A 22,669-nucleotide genomic window follows, 5' to 3' on the forward strand; every position below is an offset into this window, starting at 1 on the left:
AGTGCTATTGCGCACCACAGGGATCTCCTGCCAGAGGGAGCTCCTGGAGGCCATGGAGAGGCGCTGCAGGTAAGACTCTGAGGACACCAGGACCTTTCGGGGCTGCCGGGGGGAGGGGGGCCCAGAGGCCTCTGCCAAGCTGTCCGGCCGCTGCTGGCTCTGAATCTCCTTGTTCAGAACCACATCGCTGTACTCCTGGTAAAGCAGCTGGGCTGTGGGGGTGAATCGGTGTGGGAGTGGGAGAGAATTAGGGAGACAGGGCAATTAGGCACAGAGACAGACAGAAGCCACCAGACGTGCTCTGGCTCTCCTGACAGTTTTCTCTTCCTGTAGGTGTCCACCCCCTGCTGGCAGCCATAAGCCCATCCCCAGTCTTGGGCACAACACCTATGTGCATCCATAGTTCTGTTTCTATATACTCACAGGAGTTGATGAGCTTTGAGCAGCGTCTTGAAAAGCCTCCCATCACCTCCTTTGGCTTTTTCTCCCTGTGGAGCAAAGAAGAGCTCTGAGGTGCTTGCTGGCCCTTAGATACCGAGGAGCCCCAGGGTAGTCTCTATAGACAGGGTAGTCTCTAACCTCTGACCTCTGGGACATGTGCTGGGATGTCAGGGCCAAGTCCCCTGGCCCACTTTGGGATAATTTGGAGCTTTCTTGAATGTCATGTTGAATTTTTACAGGGGTTTTAGCTCATGGCCAAAGGGCCTAGGAGGATGGAAAATTAAGACTTAGGTAACAAAATCAGGTAGATCAAAGGGCTCCCTACCCTGGTATCCTGGTGTCTATCTCTTCTTCTACTTCCCTCTGGGAGAGACAGGGTCCCAGAACCCGTGTCAACTAACAGAAATCTCAGTATCCTAAGAAAAGAGAGTATAATTGTGCTTGTTGGGAGAGAGGATGACTCACCGAAAAACAATGGTGTCTGAAGGGCCAGGAGGCTTTTCTGTGGTGGGGCCTCTTGTATCTGAAAAGGGAAATGGATGAAGTAACTGTTCACAGGAACATTCAGAGATAGCCGAAGAAGGTAAGATGTAGAGTAAGAGATGTAGGCACGTGGGGAGGGGGAAAAGGCTCATCTGGGAATCTGTGAGGAAGTGCCAAAGTAGAAAGCATCTGATGACTCTACTGGGAGGTATGAACACATCCCTCATGTCAGAACGTAAATTGGACAAGGAGAGGATGTCTTCTCTACTACGAGGAAGCATCAAGAGGTGCTGGTAAATAGAAAGGGGGGTGTGTTTGGGGGTGGAGGAGAGTGTCCAGAAAAACCTTAGGAAAAGTGAGACACAATTTAAAAACACCATGGTTGGGTGACAGATGGCGATGCAGGGAAGGAGAAGGAAGAGCATCACAGTGAGCTCAGAGGCTTCTAAGGGCTTCCCTCTGTATTGGGGTTGTATATGTGGGTGATTGAAGCCAGCAGGGGGAGTAGGAGGAGCCCTGGAACAGACGATGGATGAGGTGGTAAGAGCTACAGAAAGCGTGGTCTGATGAGGGCCCTTTGCTCACCTGAAGAGCCCTCAGGTAAGATGGAAGGTCTGCGCAGGCCTTGCCGATGCCAGCCCTTTTGCTTACTGGAGCCCTCACCAGAGATGGCAGCCTGTCCAGCACTGTCCTGCGGTGGTCTCCCTGGGTCCCGCCTGTGGGGCCAGCTGGATGCCTTCTCCAGGTGGGGATGGCTGGGCTTTTCAGTCTGCTTTGTTCGAACTACAGCTGACCTCCTCAGGCCATTGGCTCCTTCCTGAGGGTCCATTCTTCTCAAAGATCCCTTGGCAGGGGCCTCTGACTCGTCCGAGAGCCCTGGTTCAGAGGTGGGTTCCTGGAGACCCATAGTCCAGGGGGTGGTTGGGGAAGAGGGACTTGGAAGGCTTGTCATGTTGCTGAAAGCAATGTCAGGGGATATTTCACTCTTTCTCCTACTGGTGGAAGTCAAAGAGTCTGTTGATCTGCCCATGGCTGGGGGCCAAGAGGTACGTCCTCCAGAGTGGGAACTGGATGCTGCCCACTCTTGACCAACAGGCCTTGGCTTGGCTTGACCCCCTGAATTCGTGAGTGCTCCCTGAATGCTCTTGTTCCTCCCTCTGGCCTTCGGGGGTAATGGTGGTGGTTCGTTGAGGGGATTTATGACAGGAACAGGGGGTAGAGGCCTGTAGATCCTTGTGCTATTATGAGAAACGGGAGAATGCTGGGGCTGAGGAGTTGGGGGTAATGGCTTGTTGTATCTCAGCCTTTGGGAGAAAGAAGTCTGACTATGGTGGGACTCATCTGGAGTAGAGGGCAGAGGTCGGTATTGCCTTGCCACATGGGGGTCAGGAATTTCAGGAAGTGGAACTTTGGGGGGGCCACATAGCCCTGAACTTAGGGCCAATGGGGGGTAGCTACAGTGCCTCAGCGTGGGGACTGCTGCACTGAGATGGCTGTCTCTCTCCACCGCAGAGGGGTGGACGTGCCTCTTCTTTGGAGGAGCAGGAGGTGGAGGTTCATTCAGCCTTGTATCTACGAAGACAGGAGGCGGTGAAGAGCCATATACAGGAGACCCTTGAGCGAAGGCTGAATTATGTGGGGAGCCCCATGGCTGGCTGCTGTGGGGACTGCCGGGCCTGTGTGGATCAGAGGTGAAATCTCCAGAGTCGTGCCCCAGAGTGGACAATGAACTAGGGAATTCTGGAATAACACTGCAGTCCCTACTGCTTTTCCTGTCCCTTCTTGGGATCACAGAGATATGGATTGCATGTTTGGGAGGTCTCTGAGGCAACTCAGAATGAGAGAAGGAAAGTGATCGTCCCACCAGGTCCGGAGTCAGCTGTGTCCTGTGAGAGCCCGGGAAGGAGTTGCTCAATAGGTGCTGACTGGCCCCTGTGAAGTCAGCGAGGGGGCTTTGAGGACTGGCCTCATTGGAGCTGCCATGTGGGTCCATGGTAGCCTCTGCAGAGGGGGAGCCGGGGAGGGCCGCCGGGAGAGTCTCAGAAGCCCCACAGGAAGATGGGATGTCGGTGGGGAAAGAGGCCCTGGTGGTTTCTGGAGAATATGCATCCTGAGAGGCTTTTGTCCTAGGGATGGCAATCGGGGGGCTGGCAGCCAGCAAGGTGGCTCTGCTGGAGGAGACTTTGGCAGATGTGGAGGGAGCTGAATCTGGTGAGTTTGGAGACGTCTCAGGTGCACTGGCTGAGGCCACCCGGGGCCTCCCACTGGAAGCTGCCCCTGTCCCCAGCTGGGAACCCTCTGGCTGGAGGTCCTGAGCTATTTCTTCAGCTGGTGACCCCCCAGCAGGAAAGAAGCTAGGTGAAGGACTGGACTGACAGGAACCTCCTATAGGCTCGAGGGAAGGAGTCTGAGCTATGGGAGAAAGCTCCTCAGCACTCAACTCTGCCTGAGAACCAGGAATCCTGGCATTACAAGCATCTGGGAACAAGTCACAGGAAGAATAAACCTTGGGGGCCAGTGTGGGAAGACCATCATGCTCTTCCCCCTCTGCAATCCTCTCTGCTCCCACTCTCCCCAGTGCAGCCCCATCCCAATCTTCTGCCTCCTCCTCCGGCTTCAGTGTCCCTGGCAGACCTTGATGTTCTTGCCTTCCAGGTACGTTCACTGACCTCCTGGCTAAGCTTTGATACTCCTGATACTGAGCACCCAGTCTACTCTCCTCAGGCCCCCTCACCTCCCTCTTCTTCTGTTCACCCACTTCCAGATCTTCCTGGCCCCGAGTCCTTCCCTCCCACTCATCACAATTTACACCTCCCAATTCCTCATTAGGCCCCTCCCTTTCTCCTTGTTTTGCAAGCACCATATCATCTTGCATCTGTCCTCCCTGTGTACCATTAACCTGCTCCCCTATCCGTTCCCGCTCCCCTAGAAGCCCCTCAGAACACACAGCCTCCCTCTCTTCTTGTCCCTGCACCTCCTGACCCTTGGCCTTCTGGGGACACACAAGCCTTTCTTTCCCTGGACTTTCCTGCAGCTCTTGGCCCTGCCTGGCAGCCCCACTTTCAGACTCCTGCAGCAAGTCGGTCTCTACAAGGTGCTCTTCACAGGAAGATGAACATCTGGCCCGAGCAGAGGCATCCGGAGAAGCTTCCTCTTTCTCTGCTGCTTGTCCAGTCCCCAACATCAAAGAAGGGAATTCTGGTCTGAATTCCACCTCCAATCTGCTGCGCAGTTCGCTGCATAGTGGGGCCACGTCCAGAAGTTTACCCTGGACCGGGCAGGCCCAGCGCTCTGGAGGAGCTGGCGTCCTTGCCTGTCTGTCTGCCAGGCTCCCGGGCACTGCCTCCTGGCAGTCTGGGGTGTCCCAGGCCTTGGCCATAAGGTTTTCCTGTTTGGTCTCCACATCCGAAGGGGCTTCCTTGGGGAAAGATGTCATACTCTCAGTTGCACAGTCATTCACATCTCTTCCATCTCTCTGCTGGGTCTCCCAGAGTCTGCGTTCCTCTGTCCACTTACAGGATGGGTCCCGGCCTTCCTGAGCTTTGGGCCCCACGGCAAGCGGCTGGCTGCTTCTCATGAGAGCTTCAGGGATATCACTGAATTCTGCCACAGGAATGGGACCCGGTGCTCCACTCCGGGGCTCCGCAGCCTCCATCGGGGCTGAATCCTAAAGAGGAATAAAAGACAAAGTTTCTATCACCTCTTCTGCTTTTACCTATCAGAGGAGCGGACTATGAAGAACAAGAGTGGGACATTTCTTTGGTTCTCCATGGACTCATTCTTTGAGACTAAATGTACTCAATAAAATAAGCAATAGCCTCTATAAAACTTGTCACTTATTTGCTCATTTAATAAGTACTTAGCAAGTGACCCTTTCAAGGAGGGGGGGGGGGCATTTAGTAGAGAAGGAGATATGTCCTCACGGAGCCTGCAGTCTTGTGGGAGAGAAAGATAGTAAGTGAATTAGAGCTTCATTGTCAGAGTGCCAAGTTCCCTAATGGTCATTCCTCCTAGGTGGTATTATGTCATATTGTTTCTCCCTGTCTACTCTCTGGACATCAAGAGTGACTCAGTCCTATGTAACTCCCAGACACTGAGTGACACACCCAAGGTCTAACTGCACACGAGGCAGTGTTCAGGGGGACCTTCCTCATCTGCTGATGGGGATTAAAATAAGTCTGGTCATTATAACCCATGTCCAAGGCAAAGTGTAGTATAATTGCCTTTATACAGGGTCTGTGCTCATCTCATTTTTCATATTGTCTAGCACAGCCCTGTAACTAATTAACAATTTTGTTTTCAATGAGAGAGGCAGCTGTCATAAAGCAGAATGTCTTGTTAGATTAGAACTGAAGGGATACCGAGGTTACCTGCTTCAAGTAGGTTCATAAAACTGTGTTACTCTCATTATTTTACTCTTTCTCTCCAACAACCTTGTGAACTCTTCTCATTACTTGTCAAAATTTTGACCTTCCCACCCCTGCTCTCACTTCAGCAAATTCTTTGCAAAATATTGAGAAACCAAAGGAAAGGAATTGCTCCAGTTTCTTGCAATTCAGAGACCTGGGTTTTGCCCTCTCCATCTTTCCTCCTCTGACAGGGCGGGCGTCCTTCTCTCAAAGCATCACCTTCTTCAGATTTCCTTCTCAGGGACCCTATGTTATGGGTGACTTTCCTCTCACCGTCACCTCTGCTAGAATCATCCCGCCAGCATTTACGCATGTCCATGCCTTTCGCATCTTTCTAACCTGTAAAGAGAGTTGCTCATACCTGCTATCCTCACAGCCTCACATCTCGACTGCATTTCCTACAATCTTTTAGTTGTTAACTCCAAAGGAGACTCTATGAATGCTTATTTTGGAGGTTCCTGTCAGTATTTACACTACCAACATTAGAAATACTCTCTTTCTTGTTATCTGTGAGCCTACAACTTACCGATTTAACCTCTTACGTTTTCCCCAATCCCCTAACTATGTTACTGTGCTCCTTTTTGTAGCACTTATCAATTATAGTGCACTTTTCTTCTCCTCTGTAGCATTTACACAATTATGATTATTATATAATTACTAGAGGCCTGGTGCACGAGTTTGTGCACCAGTGGGGTCTCTCAACCTGGCCTGCAGGATCAGGCCGAAACTGGCCCTCCGACCTCCCCATCGGGATCCCAGATTGCTAGATGGCTCAAGCCAGGCCAAAGAACCCTTCCGGTGCATGATTGGGGTCAGGGAGGGATGTGGGAGGTTGGCCAACCAGGGAGGGACACCGGGTGGGCTCCATGGCATGTCCAGCCCATCTTGCTCAATCCTGATCTGCGGGACCACAGCAGCAAGCTAACCTCCGGTCGGAGTGTCTGCCCCCTGGTGGGCACGTCATAGTGAGAGGTTGAGTAACCTCAGCATGTCATTAACATATTACACTTTGTGATGGATTGAATGGCTGACAGGACATTTAGCATATTGAGCTTTTATTATATAGGATGTGTGTATTCTGATTTATCATCTATCTCAAACAATAGGTGGTAAATGGTCTGAGTTCAAGAATTAAATCTGTCCTGCTCAAATATCAATACATAGCTCACTACCTGGCCTGTACTAAGTGCACAATAAATATTTTTAAATTACAGAATAAATTCTTGTTTCTCTCTTGGCCTACATTACCCATATCTAATCTAGCCATCAAGTCCTATTAACCCCAGCTCCTCAGTAACCTTCAAGTCTGTCCTCTTCTCTCCACATCCACTACTAGACCCTGCGTAGGCCGCTGTCCTCTCACTCAGGCCACTGCACTTGGGACAGAGCCTGGCCACCGGCCTCCACACAGCTTCTCTTGCCCTTTTCCCAAGGCATTCTCTACCCAGCACTTGAGTGAGTCTCAAAAGCCCCGCTTCGAGTTTAAATTCTTCAGTAGCCTCTAACTGCCAATGGGATGAAATATAAATACCCGGCATGGGTTATGTACCCGCCTCAGCCTGGCCTCTTCCTGCCTCCCCCCTCTTCATGCCACACCCCACTGGCCTCATCCCTCTGGCTCCCCTCCCTCTCTCCTGTAGGCCTTCAGTGCTGCTCCTCGGCCTGGAATCCTCTTCTCCTACCCAGAGAAGCCTCTACTCTCCCACACTCATCTGCACGTGGAGTTACATATTTAGTGTCTGTTCTCATAAGGCCACAAAAACTGCAATGTTAACTGCTCAGCCCCCACTGCCTGAAGCTTAGTTGGCCCTCAACAAAGATTTATTGCGTGGATGAATGGAGGAAGGAAGAATGCAGAGGTAAAAGAGTGCTGTTCAATTTCCAGTTCTGCCTTTTTGTTATCTTGCTAATTTTAAAGCAATTGTGAAAGCCACTTAAACATCCATTTTCTTATCTTTATATAAGGGAGAGAAATTTTCTTTGCATGGAATTCTAATGAAAATTAAGTAAAATGGTATAAAAAGTGCACTGTTAAATGTAAGGGTCATAAAAATGTTAGGGCTTGTAATTATGGTTGATGAGAGAATAAGTGTAAGAGAGAAACACAGGACTTATGAGCTGGAAAGACCTTCAGAGATAGACAGAAAACTGCTTAAATTAAATGAGGAACCTAAAGGTTAGATAATCTAGTCATTTGCTCATATAAGCAATTGGTATAGGTCCGTGGTCAGCAAACTGCGGCTCGCGAGCCACATGCAGCTTTTTGGTCCCTTAAGTGTGGCTCTTCCACAAAATATCACGGCCTGGGCGAGTCTATTTTGAAGAAGTGGCATTAGAAGTTTAAGTTTAAAAATGTTGGCTCTCGCCGAAGCCAGTTTGGCTCAGTGGTAGAGCGTCGGTCTTCGGACTGAAGGGTCCCAGGTTCGATTCCGGTCAAGGGCATGTACATTGGTTGCGGGCACACCCCCAGTAGGGGGTGTGCAAGAGGCAGCTGGTTGATGTTTCTCTCTCATCGATGTTTCTAGCTATCTATCACTCTCCCTTCTTCTCTGTAAAAAAAATCAATAAAATATATTAAAAAAAAATAGTTGGCTCTCAAAAGAAATTTCAATCGTTGTACTACTAATATTTGGCTCTGTTGACTAATGAGTTTGCTGACCACTGGTATAGGTGAACTCAAACTAAGGTCTTCTAACAACTAAACTATAAGCAACTAGAAGTTCAGGTGTAAGAAAGCTGGAAGGTCACCAGCCTGGAAAGACGCCGGGGGCCTATGGAATCCATAGGTACACCTGGACCTGCACCCTCCTTGTCTGGTCTGGGCTTAAAGTGAAGCCCACCACCCAAAATGTTCACTGTCCTGCTAAGGTATTGCACTTGTGCACATGCTTGCACAAGTACCCCTCCACATGCACGTACCTGCATGTGCGCGCGCGCGCGCGCGCGCGCGCACACACACACACACACACACACACACACCAAATGAGCCACCCTTACAGTTTCTACACAGTAGAGACTGACATAACTAAACAAGCAGGTCCCCAAACACCCTGCAGGTGTGATAAGTACGTGACAAGTTCCTGGCCACCCCATAGACACAAATACCATCTATACAGGGCAAAGAGCCACCGTGTCTAACATAAGCATACTTGTGTAGAGGGCTTTTCCATCCTTTCCCAGTTAATTGACACAGTGTAAGATTTGCTCCCTATGTCTAGCCCTAAGGACAAAATACTATAATCACTATGGGTGATACTGTGATGTGACCCTATTCTCTCAACCACATGTTAAATAATGTACTTGCTCAGCATAAACACTTTATGAATCTTGGCTCCTGCCTGCCTAAGGGGACAGTATAACTAAATCTGTAGTCCCCCCTCATCCACAGCGTATTGTCCTGGCCCTATACCCATATACACTGCCATGTCCTCAAAACAAAACAAAGTCTATAAAAACACGTGTGTTTCTGCTATATTTAGGTGCATCTTTAGGCACCAAGGGCTACCTGGGCATCTTCAGCCCCATACTAGTGACACAATGCACGTGTGCCTCCTGCAGCCCCATTGACAGCATTTCTAACACCATCTCTCCATTTGGAAATATTGGTGGTCACCAGCTCAGGCACCATACTTGATTCCGTCCTATTGTAATCCTATTTTAATCAGCACCACAAACCCACAACATGACAAAGGTCTAGGGAATCTGCACATAAGGACATCAGGAGAGAGTTTTTGCACTGCCCTTTGTTACAGTTGCCTCCTCACCGCCTTCTCTATGGGGGCAACACTCAGTAACTGAGCACAGACAGATAGAGCATGGCACCTTCCAGACCAGACACATGTTGCATCTGCTGACCCCGTCCCACCTATGATTTCTTTCAAGACAAATCTGCAAGTCACCCCATTAACACAGTGTACGACAGAGCTCAGTATCTCTCTTGGAGCCCAAACACCTTAGCTCTTGTCCATTTCTAGTCTGCAAACATACTGTTTCAAAGACAGCCCCCTCACCACTACCCACCTCCATCACACTGCTGCTTCTCCTTCCAACCCATGCTGCCTGCTATGTGTACTTCTAAGTATCTGCTTCCTGGATTTTCTAGCAATGGCAGTTTCAAATATTCGGATCCACACCACAAATCACTAAAACACTTGAGACTGCAGCACTTCTGCATTCATACTTCATCGTCTACACTACTGCTTATCATAGGAAAATACCCCCAAATCACTTTTGGTTTTTTGTGTTTTTTAATAAACTGAGACTCCCACGTAGATGGATGCCTTTATCAGTGTTTGACATTATTGCCCCCAATGCTACACAGATATAAAAATTAGAGTTGCAATCTGGATCACTAACTGCAAAGACCTGTGCTCTACTCACTTTAAAAAAGCCCCACCACCCCAGTGAAGACTATAGTAACCGTCTCTTATCTATTCTTTTTTTTTTTTTAAACATATTTTATTCATTTTACACAGAGAGGAATTGAGAGGGACAGAGAGTTAGAAACGTCGATGAGAGAGAAACACCGACCAGCTGCCTCTTGCACACCCCCCACTGGGGGTGCACCCACAACCAACGTACATGCCCTTGACCGGAATCGAACCCGGGACCTTTCAGTCCGCAGGCCGACGCTCTATCCACTGAGCCAAACTGGCTTCGGCAATTCTTAATGTCTGAGAATACCACAGCCTCCACTGCCCTGCAGGCCACATGGGCCCGCACAGAACATCAACAGTAGCAATGCTGACAGGCCCCACAAGCCCACTGTGTCTCCCCTCCCCCCCCCCCCCCCCCGCCATCCACACAGATTATGTGTGAGTGACCTCTTTGTGCCCTTAGCAGAGCCCCTGAAGGGTGACCTTGTTCTTGCCCACCACCAGCTCCTGTTCACTTCACACAGTGAGTGATTTACCCTGTCTACCCAAATGCTGTCAGCTACCTGACACTTGAGTAACACTCACTGCTCTTGTTCAATCCATGGCCCTGTGAGTGGCCCCTTCTTGTCCACACCTCAGTGACTGACCACTCCAGACACCACAAATGACATCTTCTTGTCTATCCCACAGGCACCGTGCTTGATGTGGCCACAGACAGACCACACTGTGGTCAGCCATATACTCTTGGGACCCCTAGGACATGAAGACTCTTGACTATGTTTTGAATCACTGTTTTCTTTTGGTGAGACGGATACCTTTGCACACCTCCTGACCTCTTTCTCTTTCCTACCAGGATAATGACATACATTCCTCCTGCCAGACAGTCTCACTCAAAATTGACACCTACGTCCTTCCTCCTCCCAGCCCCACCCCCCAAGAATCCCCTCAGTAGACATGGCTTCAGTTTCAGGCCCACAGACTGGTTATCAAATGATTCCCATTTTGCTAGGATTTAGGCCAGTGTCTTCTTCACACTCTGGTGTAGCTAAAACAGGAAGTTGAAAGGCCACAACGGGAGCTGTTGAGCTAGAAGCTGGGATTTCTGGAGTAGGCCAAGGATGCAGGGCCTTAGAATGACATGGGAGAAGCAAAAGAGGGAAGGAGCTAGAAAAGAAAGCCACCCTCTCTCCCTCACCTGTCTGACACACCCCTCTTCCCTCAATCTGACAAGAGTCCTGGCCAGAGTTCACTTTGGTAGACAGAAGGGCAAACCTGTCTTGGGAATCCAAGATCCAGGAAGGGGAGAAGGGACTGACATCCGAACTAGCTCTGGCCAAGCTGAACTGGCATCAGGACTAGCTCTCTAAGGACAGTCGATTTTAAATGATGCTCAGAAAGAGAGCCCCAAGCCCAACTATACACAGCTCCCTGCCCACCTCCCCAAGTTGAGAATGCAAATTGTGCTTGACAGGAAACTTCGGAGGGACTCCCCAGATACGGGGAACCAGAGAAGGGGGCCAGGGCAGGACACGTTTTTACAGGTGAAAGCACCTTGGCCAGCAAGGGAAAGGCAAGTACGGAGACATCCACAGTGTGCGAATGCCTGGGAGGGTGAGCGAAGGGAGGCCCAGGCCTAGTTAAGAAAAAGGAGACAATGAGACAGCCACAGGTGGGAATACGCTCCACACACGGAGTCTCGGCTATCCCTTATTATAGGGTCAGCTTTCCGCAGGGCCAAAACTTGGAAGAGTCCTACTATTGGCCCGGAGAACATCTGGGGGCAGGGTGCCCAGTTCCCAGGAAGGGGCCAGGCCGGAAGCGAATTTTTCAGGCAAGAGCATTTCCTCCAGCTTCCCTCCCCTTCCTGACCAAGATACTCAGTCACACGCCCCAAACTCTGCCCATCTGCCCAGCCCCCCATTTCCGGAGCCTGCGCCCAGGGACCGGGCTGGGGCTGGCCCCGGGGGAAAGGCCTAGTTTCCCCGTCCTGGCCGACCCTCCCTTACCTCCGCCGGGACCCCACAGCCGCCAGCCCAGAGCCGGGAGCCGCGAGGGCGGCGGGCACCCACCTGGGCTGTGTCACATGCTGTCCCGGCACCAGAGTCCCTCCGGGTCCCAGGCGCCGGCCGGCCGTCCCCAGCGCAGGCCCTGGACGCCACCGCCGCCCCACCCGCGCCCGCGCCCGCCCCTCCCCGCCGGCCGGAGGGAGGGACCTGGTTCTCCTAGGAAGTTTCAGGTGAGGAAACCAGGGACACACCTTCCTGGGGGAGGGGCAGGGCCCGGCGGCTCCGCGGCCCCATTGGTGTGAAAGAATCTCCCGCGTCACCGCTGGGCAGTGGCGAGCTGGAGGGGAGCCCGGCGCCCGGGGCTGGCGGCGGGGCCGGGGACAGCGGCCGGCACGGGTGGCCGGAGGCGGGGGGGAGGGGGAGCGCTCTTGTGCCCTTGTATGTCTCTGAAATCTGCTTGGATGGCTCTCCCCGCTGCCTTTCTCCACTGGAGCCTGACTCTGGACCATGCCGGTCCGCCTTTTGTTAGCCTATCTGTCCCTGAACGCCTGAGTTTCTGTTAACTTTTCTGAGTTTACATTCGGGCTCAGTGTTAATTCTCTTCCTGCTGTCTCCCTGTGACTCCCTATAAGACGAAGGGTGTATCCTGAGTTTTCTCCCTCCCCCTCTCCCTCTCCCTAAGAGGCCATCGCTCAGGGCATAGGAATGAACATCTCTAAAGCCGCATGCCCCAGCCTCTGGTCTAGGTGTTATCTGAGTTCACTTAGGATGATGGTCCATCTCAGGGTGTGTTTTCCTTCTGTGCTCTTCCCGGGACCTCCGTGTTTGTGTGCGTTTGTACTGAAGTATCGAAGCCCTTTTCTTGGGCCTGCCTGTGGGTTTTTGTTTTTTTCACGACTGTATTTTTTCCCAATTCTTTCAGGGAAAGCTTGTGTTCTGTTGGTCTGAGTCCAGGCTGAGTGGGTCTATTTTTAATGCATTTCCATAAACTTCAAAGAATGCCAGAATTTTCTGTGGTACACACACACACACACACACACACACACACATGCCCCTAAGGGACCAAGATTCTTGGTATTTTAGTCTGACTACCCCCTCCAACACCCCCCCCCCCCCCCCGAGGTTCCATCCTGATATAAGTCAAGTGGAATCTTCATGGGCTCCCTGGTTATTTTGTTCCTGGGAATGCCACCATCTATGGGCCCAAACAGCTAGTGGGTTAGACCACTGGCTGCCGCATTGAACCATGACTACTACAATGTTGAAGGGGACTTTAGGAAAGAATGTAATTAAGATAGAATAGCATCTTCTCCAACGAAGTCCTGAAACATCGCTAAGTTCAAAGAATGTGCTGCTTCAGCCATTCCGCTCTGAGGGGCAGCCCTGAAGAGTTCAGCAGCCTTCAGCTTACCCTACGCTGCCATGTAGGTGTGGGAAGCAATGAGAGGAAACTGGGACCAGTTCAAGTATGTAAGGAAAGGCCTAGCAAATGTCATAAGCTCAGCAAGAGGATAAAAGTGGCAAGTGCAGTAAATCAAAAAGTTCATTGAGGCATTACTTACAGTAGCCCAGATATGGAAGCAAGGTAGGTGTCAACTGGTAGATGAATTGATAAAGATTATACACACACACACACACACACACAGGAATATTACTACAGCCTTACAAAGATTGAAATCTTGCCACTTGAGATAGCATGGATGGACTTGGCCAGTATTATGCTAAATGAAATAAGTCATACAGAGAAAGAAAATTACTGTATGGTTTCACTTATATGTGGAATCCAAAAAACAAAGCAAATAAATAAAACAAAACATAAAAACCCAGACTCATAGCAACAGAGACCAAAGGAATGGTTGTCAGAGAGGAGGGGCTGGTGGGGGTGAGGGAGTGAGTGAAAAAGGTTAAGCTGAATATAATCGATAATAGTGTGATAAGTTTGCACAATGACTGATGATTGTTAGAAGCAGTGTGGTGATCACATTGTAAGATAGAAAAACGTTGAATCATTATATTGTATATCTGAAACTAATATACTGTATACAAACTACAGTTAAATAAAAAAATAAAAAATAAAAAGTTAAGCTAGAGCTGTCTTTATTTCTAGGCTGGGAGAGCACACTTAGTCCAGGGTATGGGTGAGCAAAATGAGTGAGCTCCTGATCCTTGGGTTGAAGGTGCTGATCACTGCCATTCCATGCTGCCTCCTGAGAGTGGCCACGTGGTCAGAGGCACTGGACTGCCTCTCGCCAGCCTGGCTATTCTTCCTGCTCCACTCTGGCTTCTGTGTTCTCCTGGATTACAGCTCTCTGTCCTTTGTTTCCTCTCTCAGGTCTCATAGACTTGACCTCTTCTTGTTCTGACAGCTCTGACCTTTCAGCACTTTGGGTTTTTTTAAGTTACCAACCTGATTCAATGACCACTGAGCTCTTATCCAGAGAGTTAAGTACACAAGACTAGACCTGACTTTTCAAATAGCAGTGAGATGTGGGAAAGTTAAAACTTATCAGTTAGGGAGTTAGCTCTTCCCATGGAGCATCCCTGTCTGCAGGGTGTGTGCATCTTGGGGACCAACCAAGCTCTTCACCTTGCAAACTATTACGATTTCCTCTTTTTCCTTCCTTGATACTTGCTCTTAGTTCCTGGACTGCTTAATCAAGACTGTTTCCCTATCCTACTATTTTTAAAAATATATATTTTTATTGATTTCAGAGAGGAAAAGTGAGGGAGAGAGAGATAGAAACATTAATGATGAGAGAGAATCATTGATTTGCTGCCTCCTGCTTGCCGCCTACTGGGGATCTAGCCTGCAACCTGGGCATGTGCCCTAGACCAGAATCAAACTTGGGACCTTTCAGTCCACAAACCAATGCTCTATCCCAAACTGGCTAGGGCTCCCTATCCTCCTATTTTGATAAAGGATTTACAGTGACCTTTTACAAGTCACTCATCCAAGTGATCCCTGGGGCTGTCACTGACTGACCAGATATCCTACTGGGGACACCACCCTTGTTATTGGTGGTGTGGTCTCCCACTTGGGTAACTCTGACTCTCAGTGCTAGTTTTTTGAAAACTGCTCTGACCTTTCTGACTGCCTTGTGCTTGATCCCATGATCTACCTTTGAACCTTTTGAACTGAATTCAGATCTTAACTTGGCTGACCTTGGTCTCTCCATCTCTCTCTTTAAGCCTACCCTGCTATGGTTCTTAGCTACCCAGTTCCATTCTGATGAACATATTTTTTTCTTTTCTCATCCCTTGCAATAGCCTAAATTTAGTGCTATTCAAGGTATAAATACTATTTGCCTCATTCACTGTCTTATTTATTTACTCAATATGTATTTTTAGAAACCAGATATCGAAGACCAAGTCCCTGCCCCCAAGGAACAGAAGAAAGACACAAGAAGCACCCAGTGAAAGCATAGGGTGGTAAGGGCCATGTTGAGATCCACACAGAGTGCAATGGTAGCATAAAGGAGAGAGCACTGCTTGGGGAATAATAAAAGGGTTAAAAGACATGAGGAAGTTTGAGCTGGCTTGTCTTAAAAAAGTATCTGCCACTTGGTGGAGAGGATAATACCAACCTTGGAAATGGGACACATTTTATTCACGGAAGAGCAAATAGTGTGGGCTTAACACGAGGTGGGTGAAGACATGACAGAGAAGAAAAAAAAAAAATAGCAACTGTGTAAAGTGATGGGTATGCTAATTAGTTCAATTGTGATCATTTCACAACATATATGAATATCAAAATATCAAGTTGTATACCTTACATATACACAATTTTTGTTAATTATAAAATGGGAGGAAATCCTTTAGAGGAAGTATAAAGTCCAAATTCAGTAGCATGCATGGCCTACAAGCTTCTTCATGAAGCTGCATTGACTACACTCTCCCCAGCTTTGATTATTTTGAACACAGAAATGATCTTGGTTCTTTTGAATTGTCCAAACACTGTTTTTCCCTTCAGTAGAAAGTTACTGGCTTTATCCCTAATTTTAGGTCCTTGATGTCTGTTTCTGGAAGTGTCTTGTTCCAGCAATCACATTCCCCAGTGACTGTCCTTAGGTACAAGTATCCCTTTCTCACTTTCATCCATATTATCCATTCTTCCGATTGCAGCCACAACTCCTGCACAGCAGGTTTCCTGTCCTACTCCAAATAGTGGGCCAGTGGGCCTTATTGTCACTGTGCTTCTGGGCTTCTGCTGGTCCTCATCTCCCTGTGGGACAAAGAGGTCCTAGTGACAAAAGATAGAGGAAGTGGCCAGCTTTGATTGCTGTGTCACAGTTTTGATTGCCAAAGAATGAAAGACACAAAAATGGAGATAGGAATAAAGGTGAATAGGGATGGAGATGTCATTCACATTAGTAGAAATATCTTTCTATTTCCATTATGATACACATATTCTTGCCTCCACAGCTCCCTCAAGTCAGGGATACTGAAGACATTAAAGTCATAGAAGCAAATGTTAAAAAGAAAAGGAGAGTTAGGAGAACAGTTCAGTCCTACCCTTTTAGAGATGATCAAACAGCTCCAGAGAGGATGTGACTTAAAAGATCATATTCCTTGCTCCTAGATAGTGGCCAACTGTGGTTAGCATCTTCCTAGTTACTCAGGCTACCAACCAAGGTTATTGAGCATTTACTTTAGATTGCCTGCATTTGTGGTATCACTAATATGCATAAATTCAAGGTAGGATGCTCCTTGTTGTAGGTTATACAATGGCAATTATGTATAAAATAAAGATTCTGTCCCCAAACAACTTGGAAAATGTAGATGGAAATGGTAAAATACTGTTCTAAAGCAATCTCTGAGAAGCCTAAGAAGAAGTAAAAATAATAATGCCAGGGAAATCCAAAGGAAAGTATGATTAATGTGGGCTAGAGTGGAAAGAAAGGCTTTATTGAGGGTTGAATCCTGAGTTGCCCCAGGTGGAAAGTGTGGGTGGGTGCAGAAGATACATTTCCATTCTAGTTGGCACTCTGCGCCACGCCTTAGCATCCAGGTTCCATTCCTGACACACATATGTCTGACAGTGTAAGAGCAGCATTTTGGAAAAGGAGTGGGCTGAACGGTGGCCATGGAGCCTTGAGACATCAATTCGGGTATGTGTGGAGGTGGTGGGAGGCATTATTACCTGGAACAACCTTCTCCCTATTGGCCCAAATCAACCTCCACCAGAACACTTTTGCCCAGTGTGCTTCTTTGACGGATTAACAAAGATATATTTCTGATTCCCAATCAGAAATATATCTCAGATTTCTGGCTCCTGATGGAAAAGTGAGTTTCCTGCTTGGCAGAAGTTATAGCACCATCTTGTGGAAGTAAGTGGTTTTGCTCTCAGCCTTTCTGTTCTGAAAATAACAGTTGTCCTTAAAAAAATCAATTCTGAAAATGCATTTTTGGCTCTAAATAATCCTTACAACACACAATTTGTGAGTAACAAAAGGTTTCTCAAATCTTGGAAATCTCTCCTGGGTGAACTAGTAGCTCCCAGTTAGAGGCAGCTTTCTTCTTTTCAGAATAATCACCCTCACTCAGGATCCAGTACTCTCCCATCTCAGACTTGTTTTATTTAGGCTGTGTGTTTTTCACATTTGGGTTTTAACCACGTCCAAAGGGATCTGATTCTCTTTGAACTGAGCAAAGTAACTCTAAGTCCCCGGTGGAAATAGAGGGAAATAAAGGAAGAAACACTGGGTGCCATGGTTCTTTTCTGTCTCCTCCAGAGGAGCTAGCAAAGGCTGTCCTTTCACCTTTATGAGCTAAAGCACTGTAATTGGGTACATTACAGAGAAGAATTCAGAGCTGCCAGAAACAAACAGAACCATTTCCTAGAAAATATTCCCGAGAAAATGTTTCACTTGCAATCAAATTAACTTGTATTTCCAACAAGACTACAGGGAAATATCCATTTGCCCACATGCTTAGCAACCCTAGCAAGTATCCATCTTTTTATTTTTGTCCATCTGGGCAAAATAAAATGGCATCTTATGCTTTAAAATTCATTTCTCTAATTACTATACATCTCTCGTAGTCTTTAGTGGTTTTCACTTGTTTATTGTGCATGGCTCATTTGTCTCTAACTTTTGCCCACTAAAAACCTGGTTATATATTACTATTAAACACACACACACACACACACACACACACACACACACACACACGAGTATGTCTGAATTCAACCACCTCAAGAGGCAGTGGGCTGACCCATGCAAGTCACTAAAATCGGGGTTTGTTTATTGATTTTCTTTCTTTCTTTTAAAATATATTTTATTGATTTTTTTACAGAGAGGAAGAAAGAGGGATAGAGAGTTAGAAACATCGATGAGAGAGAGACATCGATCAGCTGCCTCTTGCACACCCCATACTGGGGATGTGCCTGCAACCAAGGTACATGCCCTTGACCGGAATTGAAACCCGGGACCTTTCAGTCCGCAGGCCGACCCTCTATCCACTGAGCCAAACCAGTTACGGCTGTTTGTTGATTTTCAAAGACTACAAGAACATGTGACTAATGAAGGCCAACAATTCAAGCACTTACGGGATTATACCTCAGTGCACTGTGCTATTGTGACATCCTTTGAGTTAATAAAGCTACTGTATAATAACATAACCTGTGTGTCTTTTTCCACATGAACAGCTGTAAAAGTACTTTTGCCCACTTCTGTATGTTGAAAACTATGTATTGAAAACTCTATCCTCCAGTAGAGGGGAAAATGCCCAATTTTCCATCAAATATGGAATTTCTCCCCCTGTGAAAGTTTGGAACTTGAACAACCTCTGAACAACCTCAGACTTCCTTAGAGTTTAAGGTTACTGGAATTTTGAAGACTTTTTCACAATAAACAAGTGAAAACCACTGTTTTAACTTTTTCATACTTTTAAAAAGTTATGCATGGATATGTTTCAAAATTTAAAAGGACAAAAGTGTTCATTTTTCCCTTCATACATGACCCAGCTATCCAGCTCTCTTTCCTGGACACTCCCATATTACAAGTTGTAAAATGCTTCTAAAAATATTCCCTGCTTATAGGAAACACATAACATCAACAATAGGCCACAATATAATTTGAAACTTGCATTTTTAACTTAAAAATACATTGAAGATTGTTCCATAATATCAGTACAGAAAAGCTTCTTTGCTTATTTTTCAGGGATACAGTATTCTATTGAATGGATGGACCATAACTTGGTTACCCAGTTTCCTATTGAGGTTTCCAATAGATCAGCAGTGCAAGCAATGCTTGGATGATTAACCTAATCTGTTGCTTTGCACATGCCAGCCTATTGTAGGATATATCCCTGGAAGTGGAGCTGCTGGGTCAAATGGTATGGGCATTTGTAATTGTGGGAGACATTGACAAACTGTTCTCCATAGAGGTCATTTATACCAAATTTATACCAAGCTGTTCTCCATAGAGGTCATTTATACCATATTACATCCTATGCTCTCACTAATTGTGTTTTTGAAACTTTTTAATCTTTGCCAATCTGACAGGAGAAATATGATATATCCATGTAGTTACTATTTTGTTTTTATAACTTTCTTATTATAAATTTGATTATGTGAATTCAAATGTTTCACAAGGCTTGGTCACTTAGTCAATACTCTTTCTCCTAAATTACTCAATGTATCTTGAAGGTTTTTCTATATAATATATGGAGAATTACCATATCAGATTTTTGTGTTTGTTTGTTTGTTGATAATTGCATGGCATTTCATTGAAAATACTAGTACTTTTTACTTAATGATCCCCTATTGGGTGAATTTAGTGTATATTTGCTTTGTTTCTGCAAATTTCTTAAGTCTCCTAGCAATTTCAGAGACTTAAATGGAAGCTAAAAATCTGGGATGGCCACAGGTTTCAGAAGAGGTAAGGATGAAAATAGGTGATGCTGGCAGGGGGAGTCTCAGCCTCCCTTATTCCCCACCCTCCTTAGGTATCTAGGGCTTTAACACTTATCAAAACAGGTCCCCTAGTACCTGCTACTTACAACCTACCATAAATATGTGCATCTGCATGTTAAGTTTATCTCTGATTGTGAAACAAGGTTGTCTTGCTAAAGAAATTCCAACTATCTGAAAACAAGAGGGAGACATCATTGTAAGCCTAGGGTACCTTCAAAATCATACTGAACTGACTTTACAAAAGCTCATATTACTCAACCAGTAGCTTTGCTTCATTCCACAAAAAGATGCCCACTGCACACACAGTAACAATTTGTGCCACTGTATCTGATAAAGAAAGATGAAATAGCCCAGAAGAATTAATCACTTAGTTTTCCGACTCTCCCAGCTTCAGTTATTACTTCTGCTCCTCCATTTCAGCACAGTCTCCATGGGGATATCATTTGGGGTAGCTGGAAATACAGCTTTTCCATTCTCCCACCTTCTTAAAGTATCACCTATCCCATCTCCATCACAACCTACTTTTTGGGAAGAAAGGATCACAAACCTGTCTACGTTGGATACCCCAAAACAAAAACTTTTGACCAGTTTTGTCTTTTGTTCAGACACTCTTCTCTGGCTCTCCCCTGACATCTTCCCTAGAACTGAACTGTAGTAGGTTCAACCCAAGAGAGCACACTATTTTGTTTACAAGGAGTCAAGTACACATAGAGGAAGTGGGGGAGCAAAAAGGTGAAGATGAGGGAAGAGAACTGATGAATATCTATGCTATAGAACTAAGAGTCATGTTCAGTATTACATTTCAACTTAAAAAGTGGTAACATGTATATTACATTTTTTGAAGCTCACAACACACAGCTAGGGTGAGTGGTATCTTACCAACATTTTATACATGGGAAAGCAAAACAAGGATACAACTAATCATGACATACCTGAACCCAGGTCTATAGATTCCCCACCATCTAGAGACTTGATGGTTCATGGTTGATACCAACTAGGTCCCTCAGGAAGTGATCTGGGGAGCAGTAGTGATCCAGAATGTCTCTACTGTAGTGGGGCCTACTGTCTTTAAATTTTATTTGGATTGTATTTCACACAAAATTAAATAGGTGATAAAGTATGATATCAATATGCACTTACTTTATGAGAATCTTCTCTGGATATTATAGAAATGAAACTTGACTCTATTAATAGTTGCATATATTACATATTATAGAGGCCCAGTGCATGGATTCGTGCACTGATGTGGTCCTTCCCCCGCTAGCCAGTGCCAATCGGCACTGATCAGCACTGGGTGAGACAGCCCCAACTGGCCCTGATAAGCCTGATTGAGATTGGGTGAGATGGGCTGGACATGCCCTGGAACCCTCCCTCAGCCCCTCCCAACCCAATCATGCACTATTTGGGTCCCTCGGCCTATCCTGTGGGGATCAGGCCAAACCTGCCCAGTGCATGGATATATTCAGGGTGTGTCCAGTGTCCAGCCCATCTTGCCCACTCCCAATGGGCCAGACCCCAGCAGCAAACTAACCTACCAGTTGGAGTGTCTGCCCCCTGGTGGTCAGTGTGCATCATAACTACTGGTAGAATGGTCAAACAGTCAAATGGTTGCTTAGGCTTTTATATATATACTAGAGGCCCAGTCCAAGAAAATTTGTGCACTCAGGAGGGTCCCTCTGCCCACCCTGCACCCTCTCACAATCCGGGACCCCTTAGGCAGGGTCCCTAGACCTGGCCTGATATCAGGGCCTATCAGGGCTTTCCTTCCCCTGGCTGCAGGCAGCTGGACCCACCCCCACCACTGCCACTGTTTGCCATCTGTGCAGTGCTTTCCCCCCCCCCCCCCCATCACCAGTGGCCTCCCTCTGCAGGCAACAGGCATGGGATGTGATGGCTTGGCTGGCCTGGGCCTCCCTCTGTGGGGCGACTGCTGGCCAGCTGCCCACCTGCCACAGAGTCGTTGCGGGTGGTCTGAGTCTCCCTCTTTCTTTCCTGGGGGGCAGTACCAGCCCTATGAGATTCCATCTGCCTACCTGACTGCCCCAAACTGCTTGCTTGCCTACCTGATCACCCCTAACCACTTGCTTGCCTGCCTGCCTACCTAATAGCCCCTAACCACTTGCCTGCCTACCTGATGATCCCTAACTGCTGGTCTGCCTGCCTGATCACCACTAACCACTCTACCTGCCAACCTGATTTCCCCTAACTGTTCGCCTGCTACTTGATCACCCCTAACCACTTGCCTGTCTACTTGATTACCCCTAACTGCTTGCTGGAAGGCAGGGCTAGACATGCAAGTGACCCTCTGTCTACCTGATTGCCCCTAACCGCTGTGGACGGTCATTCATCTCTACTTATATCTAGGTAATTTTTGCCCGATAAAAACCTGTCTTATATGTTGCTATAGACACATACACAGAAGTGGGCAGAAGCAGGTCTGAGTTCAACCACCTCAGGAGGCAGTGGGGCTGACCCAGGCAAGTCACTGAAATCCAGGTTTGTTTATTGATTTTCAAAGACTACAAGAATGTATTAATATTGAAGGCTGGCAATTCAAGTACTTACAAGATTGTTCCTCAGTGCACTGTGCCATTGTGACATTCTCTTGGGTAATTAAAGCTACTGTAATAACATAATCTGCATGTCTTTTTCCATATAAATAACTATTGTATTAAACCTATTTTTTCCCACCCCTGTATAATGAAAACTGTTGACTATATTTTTTTATCTTTTCCTTAAAATGGATTTTCAGAATATTCTAATTGTCCTTCTTGAACCTTGCTTAACTATAGCCAGAAAAGCTGAAGTGTGCTTAGTGGTTGTGGGTGTGGTCTTTGGAGTTAGGCTGACCTGGAATAGAGGCCAGGTTGTGTCACACTCATGCTTGTCATCATAGGAAAGTTTTACCATCTCCATGCTTGTTTCCTTTTTGGTTTTTCAAATGAGTACAATAAAATTACTAAACTCATAGATGGGTTATGAGATTCAGACAAGATAATAATACAGGTATCTCACACAATGCCTGACACTTAATAAATA

At 47.0% G+C, this 22,669-nt stretch overlaps 1 protein-coding gene and 1 long non-coding RNA gene across 5 annotated transcripts in view; one reads left to right on the top strand and one right to left on the bottom strand.

Annotated features, from left to right (window-relative positions):
* The window catches only part of ARHGEF5 (Rho guanine nucleotide exchange factor 5), a 30,353-nt gene extending 16,677 nt beyond the window's left edge, over positions 1-13,676 (bottom strand). Inside the window, exons 1-5 of one of the 4 annotated variants that reach the window (XM_084897464.1) lie at positions 11,967-13,676; positions 1,510-4,591; positions 907-964; positions 424-488; positions 1-212 (exon numbers count right to left, since the gene is read on the bottom strand). The exon at positions 1-212 is cut by the window's left edge and continues 42 nt beyond it. In XM_084897464.1, the coding sequence (XP_084753590.1) occupies positions 1-212; positions 424-488; positions 907-964; positions 1,510-4,591; positions 11,967-12,224 (3,675 nt within the window). In that variant the 5' untranslated portion in view covers positions 12,225-13,676. Of the gene's footprint in view, positions 213-423; positions 489-906; positions 965-1,509; positions 4,592-11,715; positions 11,896-11,966 lie in introns of those variants that run through there. The other 3 variants (XM_084897465.1, XM_084897466.1, XM_084897467.1) reach the window with 3 other exon arrangements.
* Positions 11,818-17,925, top strand: LOC311629424. The gene is made up of 3 exons (XR_014796193.1): positions 11,818-11,945; positions 15,064-15,144; positions 15,718-17,925. It is a non-coding gene; the product is annotated as an uncharacterized lncRNA (long non-coding RNA).
* Positions 17,926-22,669: the final 4,744 nt, after the last annotated feature.

This window comes from Pipistrellus hanaki (genome assembly GCF_964339955.1).
Source record: "Pipistrellus hanaki genome assembly, chromosome: 10".
Taxonomy (NCBI): domain Eukaryota; kingdom Metazoa; phylum Chordata; class Mammalia; order Chiroptera; family Vespertilionidae; genus Pipistrellus; species Pipistrellus hanaki.